Source organism: Nansenia antarctica (assembly GCF_963989245.1).
Source record: "Nansenia antarctica genome assembly, chromosome: 1".
Lineage (NCBI taxonomy): Eukaryota > Metazoa > Chordata > Actinopteri > Argentiniformes > Microstomatidae > Nansenia > Nansenia antarctica.
This window is the reverse complement of record NC_137674.1, coordinates 74,477,553-74,485,913: the sequence shown is the minus strand read 5'-3', so window position 1 is coordinate 74,485,913 and position 8,361 is coordinate 74,477,553. Positions and strand designations below refer to the sequence as shown.

Sequence of the window (8,361 nt, the reverse complement as noted above, 5' to 3'; positions counted from 1 at the left end):
AGAGTACTGTGAACTACGAAAAAATAAAAAAGAAGAAGAAAAAAAGTTGTTACTGTTTTTTTCATGTCCAATAAGAGCTGTCTGTGAAAGTATGAGATTCTTCAGTCTTGTCTGAAATTGTACTCATATTTCAATCAGACACGTCAAAAAAACAAAACAAAAAACAGTTAGAATAGAGTGACTTGAGAGTGAAAAAGAGAGTCTGAGGTTATGGTCCACTACTTTGTACTCAACAGAAAACCACTACAACCATCCACCATGACAGCTTAATATTTTACAATTGTAGAATTGTAACTACCTCTACTCACTCCCCTCCGTCCCCTCTCTCACCAATCAAACTGCATGAGCTCAGCCAAGCACGGAACAGGAATTCCAAGAATGGTCATCCTGTAAAGCTCTCACAAAAGACCCCTCTCCCCCACCTAACCCCCCCCAGCCCCCACCCCCCAACCCCCACCCTCCTCCCCCAACCCCTCTGTATGCTGCCCGGGCTGACAGAGAGGGGGCAGAGATGATCCCCTCGCATTTAAAAAGGTTGATTTGTTTGTTCTCCACAGAATGGCGACAAATGCAGGTCACGGCCTGGGAACAATAGCCGGCCAGCCTTGCTGAGGGGATAAGAAAGGCCCGTCTCCAGGCCTTTTCTTCGGCTGTAGTGAACTGTAAAACCCCCTATAAAGAATGTAGTCATATCTCTTAATGCAGCCTGGTTTGCAACCCCCGCAACTTGTGGCCCCCTCTGAACACAAGGGATCAATCATGTCCCCCCCTGCCCCCCCCCCCCCCCAGAGACCCTGGAGGCCTGCGACTCTGTGGTGTCAGGTGTTCAGGCCGGGCGGACACAGGATGCATATGCTTTTATTCTTTTTGCAGGGAAATACCGGCCCACTGAGTGGCGTATTAAAGATGGAGGGCCGCTATTGACACAGCTGTGATCGCCAGACGATCAAATAATAAGTAAGCACGAGAGAGGTCCACCAAGCCTCCCATCACGTCCTGCTGGGGTCAAACCTTTCATCTTCACTAATATAACTAAACACTCCCCAAAGTTGCTTATTTTGTGTTCATAAATAGATTATTAAAGGAGCAATGTGAGCAGGAGGATTCCTTACCGAGACAATAAGCAGAAGTGAGATGAACTAAGGGTAACTTTATTTCAGTTTAGCAGTTTTTTTTTTTTTTGTCTCAGCAACATACACATGTGTACAGAGAGGTAGTGGCAGGATTTCTTCTCCGACCTCCTCCCTAAATAAGCAGAAGAGTCAAAGCCAAAGGCGTCTAGGTTTCTGTATGGCAACAACCTTCGGATCTAGAAGGAGCAGAACGGGCGTCCTTCATTCCCATCCTAAGGCAACAACAGCCTGCGTTTCTGGAATAATCCAACAAGTCAGCCAGTGCAAATCATCACAGTGTAGCAAAAAAAAAAAAAGAGATCAACGATTGTCAATACAGCTCATCTGTAGAAACTCCCTCATTATATAGACTTGCATACAGAGAACAGTCCCTCCAAACAAGCAGGCACACAAATGTTCATGACAGATACTGCACTGTCACATGGTCCCACAGAGGCACATATCAAATACACAATACAGGAAGTCAACAAAAAATAGAATTGTTCATTATACAGCAGATTGACTCATACGTATGTCCAATATTAACACTGTCTTGTTCGTGGAAGGTACTGCATACCAGAAACATAAATAGCTTCTTCTGACGTTGTAACATGTTTCAGGTATGAGTATAATAGTTTATAATCTAAGAGATGAAGTATTTTCATAAGGAATCTGTTCGTAACTGTAATGCTAACGTATTGACTATAAAGAAATGAAGACTGAGTTATGAAACCGTCTCGTTAGCCAACAGAAACATTTAGAGTACTGTGATCTGACCAGCCCTTACAAAACACCTGTCTTTCATTAAATGCTGCGTTGAATATGGAATATTGAATACTGCAGTGAGCCGAGGATGAGTCCATAAGTCAGGTGTAAGAAGCACAGTAACATAAGCTATAAAACGTGAACAGAGGAGTTTCTATAATGTAGACTCTTAATATGGATAGATTGTTATATTTCTTATATATAAGTACAAAATGAGATACGTGTGTAAAAATAATCCCTCATACAAATTTCCCTAAACATATTGCCCTTCATTCAGCCATTCCTTCATATATTCAACAGTAAATAAATACAAATGTTTCACTCTGAATCAGTTAAAAGCTTGCACTCTGCACATCATATACCATAGCTGGAATTAATAAACACTTCATTATACAAGGGAATTGATATTTCAATTCACAATATAAAAAATGAATATTTCAAACTGTATATCTGACGTGATAAGCAGCTTTAGCGTATTTGATTAAGAATACAAGGCCTAGAGAGGGATTAACAAATTAATATATGTCAACAAGGCCTAAGAGGTTATGCTTTCATTTACAGTGCATTTATAAGGCAAATAATCAGATACTCTTAATATCTAGCTGGTGGTTAATTCATGAGAAATTGTTATATGGTCACATTGGTCACATATAATGGTCACATTGTAATAATTAACAAGAACTCAAAATGTAAGACAGATAATTCAATTTGTGCTCAATTCTAATCAATAATTTACCAGGCAATTAATTACCATTAACACAAATAGTCATCTATCGTTCATCTAACCATTTACAAGCAATCCATGCACTGTGAAAGGATAACAAGCCACATAGAAGACATCATGGTCCCGTGGTTTCAGCGCTAGTTGGCCTACTTCCTAAAAAAGCACTTGGACAGGATGTGGTCATATCTGAAGGGAGGAAGTCAGTCCGCTCGGGGCTCCCCTTCCGTAGTGAGTGTGAGTGTTGTCATGGTGACCTGAGAGTGGGGGAAGAGTTCACAGAGAGAAGGTGGAGATGATGTTGTCCTGGCTGGACGAGCGCTTGTACCCCGATGACGAGCTGAAGTAGGTCTCTCCGTCAGTGCTGGTGTCGTCTTCGTCGTCGTCGTCGTCCAGGTTGTTCAGCAGAGGGGCGGAGTTGGTCTTGCGTCTTCGGGGGAGGAGATAACAAGAGAGAGAGAGAGTGAGTGTGTGTTACTGCGGTGACCCCATCTAGGTGTGGGGCTTCAGACCGCCAGCCATGTGACGGCAGGTTGGTGGAGGGGGGCGCTAGGCGACGCAATTGAATGGGAAAGTGTGTCCAAACCATTTTCTTTTTTTCTCTTACAATATTTTTAATAGAAGGAAGTAGAACACAAGGCATACAACACTTATGGGCACACAAGGGCTTGAATAGAAGGTCCTTCTATTTCTTCTTTTTCCCTATGTACCCACCCACCCACCCCTCCTGTGTCCAAACTTTTGACTGCTACATGTAGAAGTACATTAATATTTGTGTATTAAATATATTAACGTGTGTGTGTGTGTGTGTGTGTGTGTGTGTGTGTGTGTCTGTCCTGTCACCTCATCTCGCTGCGCAGTGTCTTGAGCTGGCTCTGGAGCTGCTCGTTGGCCTCCTGCTGCTCGTCCAGGTCTCTCTGCAGCTTCTTCTTGCCGTGCTCCAGACGGTCGATCTCCTCCTCCGCCTCGTCCATCTGCCTCTTCAGGGCCTTCAGACGCAGGTTCAGCTACAGGAGGAGGAGAGGAGGAGAGAAGGAGGAGGAGGAGTGCAGGAGGAGGAGGAGGAGGAGGAGTGCAGGAGGAGGAGGAGAGGAGGAGGAGGAGCGCAAAGGGTTAAGACTGCGGGAGCACGGACGCTGGAGTGTACAGGGTGTGTGTGCGTGTGTGTGTGTGTGTGTATGCCCGTGTGTGTGCGTGTGTGTGTGTGTGTGTGTATGCCCGTGTGTGTGTGTGTGTGTGTGTGTGTATGCCCGTGTGTGTGTGTGTGTGTGTGTGTATGCCCGTGTGTGTGTGTGTGTGTATGTCATGTCCATACCTGGTCCTTTTGGTCCTGCATGGAGTGGTGCTCTTCATCCACCTGCATCATCATCTCCTTCACCTTCCTCTCCAGGCGGCGGTTCACCAGCTGCAGGTTGGCGCGGTCCCTGGGGAGAGCAGAGCATCATGGGTAAAAGTCTGACGACCAGCCACAGTACAGCAGTGGTGCATAGCATGACACATTTAATGCATACAGTACTAGACGATTTCTAATAACCTAAAGAATGTTTCTAAACCTTCTCCGATCCGTTAACCAAGATCAAGTGTTGGCCTGATTAATCACAAGGGTCAACACAGCTTCTGGGAATGAGTGTGTAGGTTCAACACGGTCACGATAGCAAGGGCACCATACCTCCCTACCGCTCCTCCCCTCCCTCCCTCCATCTCTAACCCCAGCACTAACTCTCCTCCCCCTCCCTCCCTCCATCTCTAACCCCAGCCCTACCTCTCCTCCCCCTCCCTCCCTCCATCTCTAACCCCAGCCCTACCTCTCCTCCCCCTCCCTCCCTCCCTCCATCTCTAACCCCAGCCCTACCTCTCCTTCCCTTCCTCCCTCCCTTCCACCATCCCTCCGCAAGAAACACACACACACACACACACACACACACAAACCACAGGCCTACCTCTCACCTCCCTCCCTCCATCCCTCTAACCCCAGCCCTACCTCTCCTCCCTCCCTCCCTCCCTTCCTCCATCCCTCCATCCCCAGCCCCTCCATCCCTCCCTCCATCCCTTAACCCCAGCCCCTACCTCTCATCCCCTGCCTCCCTCCCTCCCTCCATCCCCAGCCCCAACCTCTCCTCCCTCCCTCTATCCCTCTAACCCCAGCCCTACCTCTCCTCCCTCCCTACCTCCCTTCCTCCATCCCTCCATCCCCAGCCCCTCCATCCCTCCCTCCATCCCTCTAACCCCAGCCCCTACCTCTCATCCCCTGCCTCCCTCCCTCCCTCCATCCCCAGCCCCAACCTCTCCTCCCTCCCTCCATCCCTCTAACCCCAGCCCCTACCTCTCCTCCCCCTCCAGCCGTTCCTCCAGCTCCTGGATGCGGGTCTCTAGCTGGGAGACCAGGCCCTCTTTGTTGGACCTCTGGGAGCCCTCCAGGTGGGACACCCTGCTCTTCAGGTCCTTGTTCTAGAAGAGAGACCACGTCATCCCACAGTTAAACACACGTCCCAACTCACTCTCTCTCTCTCTCTGGGACTTATAGCACTTTTGACTTTATCGATATCGCTTTGTTTGTCTGTGGTCAACAAAAACCTAAAGCACTATCACAAAGCAAGAGACCCCAGCGGGATGAGAGATGGGTTAACAAATGAAATGTGTGTGTGTGTGTGTGTGTTTGCGGAGAGAGAGAGAGAGAGAGAGAGAGAGAGAGAGAGAGAGAGAGAGAGAGAGAGAAAGGGATCCGTAGAGAGAAAGACAGAGATGGATGAGAGAGGGGGGATGGAGGCTTTCGGTTTGATATAATAGAGTTTTCATGTCGGCTGAGGACGGAGGACGAGGGTGTTTCGGTCCAGACAGGAGTGGGCTGATGTGAGCAGGGGGCGGGTTGGCGTGTGTGTACCTGTCTCTCCAGAGCCATCTTGTCACACTCCAGGTCCTGTCTCCCAGCCCTCTCCTGCAGGAGTTCATTCCTCATCTGCTCCACCTGTCAACCCAGAGCCGAGAGGACGTGTCATCGCTATGGTTTCGCGAGCACGTAGCAAAACGTACGCACACGCGCGCACGCACGCACACACACACACACACGCACGCACACGCACACACGCACGCACGCACACACGCACGCACGCACGCACACACACACGCACACGCACAGACACACACACAGCAGCAGCAGACCGAGCAGACCCTTATCTTCAGACCTTGCCTGTGTGTCTGCATGAAAGGAAGCCTTTGTATTGTGTGTAGTGTGTGTAGTGTAGTGTGTGTAGTGTGTGTGTAGTGTATGAGTAGGTGTGCAGGGACTGTAGTACAGTACCACCCAACGTTGACTACAGGCCAATGCTAATTGGCGGTTTTGTATCCTGGTGTATGTGTATCCTGTTAGGTGACATTCCTCTGCGTGTTTGTCACGTCAACTCTTATGTGGTTTGTACTATCAGTGAGGCCATGAATCAAATCAGCGATATTTCATTCTATCTCATGACAAGAGCCAAGAATGAAACTTAAAGCCCATTCATTCCTCAAGCCGGTGGAACCCCTCAGATCAGAAATGTAAAATGTTAGCTTTTGAACCTGACTGTAGGAAGATAAAAGATTAGCAAGTTGGAATCGTCGTCAAACGTTGATCTCTGGTTGGTTGGTTTTGGTAATTTAAGATGGGGCAGGGGGGTGGGCGGGGGGGTGAAGATGCTTCCATATAATAACAATCAAATCGTGATTAAAATGCCTTCCTGTGAGCATAGCTAATCCCCTCAAACCAAACTACCTCATGAGCTCCGAGAGAACTCTCTTAAGAGACATCGTTGGGTGACATTGCCTCTCTAGCCTAGTTCAGGAGAGAAGAGGAGAACAGAGGCAGTCTCGAAGGAGAGACAACTAATCGATACGGAGCGGATGACTCTCTCCTTTTTTGTTCCAGAGGAGAGCCTTAGAATGGGTGATATTTTATGCCAATTAGCGGCTGACAGTGGGGCTCCTCTGATGAACGATGGCCCACATAACCGGTGTGCCCTGCGCGGTGCTGGAGGGAGCTGAATCAGCAGACTGGAACATACAGCGAAACTAATCTGCTTTGTGAGAGACGGCGGGAGGAGAGGAGGGGAGATTACTCTCGTTTAGACAGGAGAGGAGCACCTGGTGCCAGGAGAGACGCAGGTGTTCTTCCTGCCTCCCTCCTCCTCCTCCTCCTCCTCCGCCGCCACACTCTCCACCAGACCCCCATGGCCATGCGGACCCCCCCCTACACACACACACACACACACACACACACACACGCACACACACCCTCACCGTCGTCCCCACACACACACACACACACACACACACACACACACACACACACTCTCACCCTCCTCATCCTCCCCACACACACACACACACTCCCACCTCCACCCCCCCCCACCATCACCCTCCTCCTAACTAACCTCATCCACACTGCTCAGACTCCACCACATACACACACACCACCGCTCCACCGTTGCCGTGGCGATTCACCCCAGCCCTGGCATCGCAGCGATGCCAGTCGGCCACAATGCCACTCTCTTCTCTCGGGGACAAGTTTTTTTCAAGGAAATTCAAGTACTGTACTGGTCCGCTCCTTTTAGGCCTCTGGTGTATATACTTCCATCTGCGTTCTTTATCAAAACTCTTAATAGAACATCCACACTCAAACCCTTCGAATCAATCCTTTGCTGAAGCTGTGGCATTGGTTCAGATAATAGTGCACTGTTCATCCCTACGGCACTGCAGTAATATGAATAAATTGACTGATGCATGGGGACAGGCTTGACTGTAGAGGCATCGCATCAGGACCAACCCTTACAGGATACACACACTTAGGGCATGAGTGCAGTAATACACAAAGTAAAACAAAGTAAAAACCTTCTGCGTCCTTGAGGAAGCCGCTCCTGTACGGTACACGCATTGTATCTGGAACAATGTCGTTTCCTCACGAAAACCAGTCCAGGACCCAACATTCTCCAGAGATGATTCAGCAGCACTCTCTGACTAACCACTCTTAGTCCCTCTTAGTCCTCTCTCTCTCTCTCTCTCTCTCTCTCTCTCTCTCTCTCTCTCTCTCTCTCTCTCTCTCTCTCTCTCTCTCTCTCTCTCTCTCTCTCTCTCTCTCTCTCTCTCTCTCTCTCTCTCTCTCTCTCTCTCTCTCTCTCTCTCTCTCTCTCTCTCTCTCTCTCTCTCTCTCTCTCTCAATAAATAAAGAAATAAAGAAATAAATTAAATAATTAAATAAAATAATAATATGATCGAGCAAAGAAATGGATTTGTTCCCTGAGACTCAGATCCAGCTAAGTGAACTCCTTAGCCTGTAAACTTGAGCCGTTTGGCAGTCTGCATATTTTGGCAGTGGCGGTGCATTTAAAAGGGGGTCTTTTGTGACTGATGCATGAAAATTGGACAGGCGCTGTTACACCGCGCGGGCAGCCTGCCAAACTCAACGATTATGCAAGATCCTCTTACAATTGCAATAACCCCTCCACTCTCCACCAGAACAGAAATTAACTGGGATTTTTGGACTGCTGATCTGTAGAGTGGGGAACCCGTACACGGGCACACGCATGTGCACACACATGGGGACAAAGGATTATGATGGGAGTATTTCAGATATACTGTAGTAGTGCATGTATTCACGTATATCAGTGCCTTGTGCTCCAGTGTCATCCCCACCCGCCACTGACAGCTCCAAAGCCACACACACACACACACAAGCATGCACACACACACGCACGCACACACACACACACACACGCACGCACACACACACAC

The 8,361-nt window shown here is 48.5% G+C and overlaps 1 protein-coding gene across 1 annotated transcript in view; it reads right to left on the bottom strand.

Moving 5' to 3' along the window:
- Positions 1-1,149: 1,149 nt before the first annotated feature.
- cgnl1 (cingulin-like 1) overlaps positions 1,150-8,361 on the bottom strand; it is a gene marked incomplete at its 5' end in the record, with an annotated part of 37,389 nt that continues 30,177 nt past the window's right edge. The window contains 5 exons of the mRNA XM_080526112.1: positions 1,150-3,028; positions 3,442-3,605; positions 3,914-4,022; positions 4,922-5,046; positions 5,480-5,563. Coding sequence (XP_080382238.1) covers positions 2,875-3,028; positions 3,442-3,605; positions 3,914-4,022; positions 4,922-5,046; positions 5,480-5,563 — 636 coding nt within the window. The 3' untranslated portion in view covers positions 1,150-2,874. The remainder of the gene's footprint in view (positions 3,029-3,441; positions 3,606-3,913; positions 4,023-4,921; positions 5,047-5,479; positions 5,564-8,361) is intronic.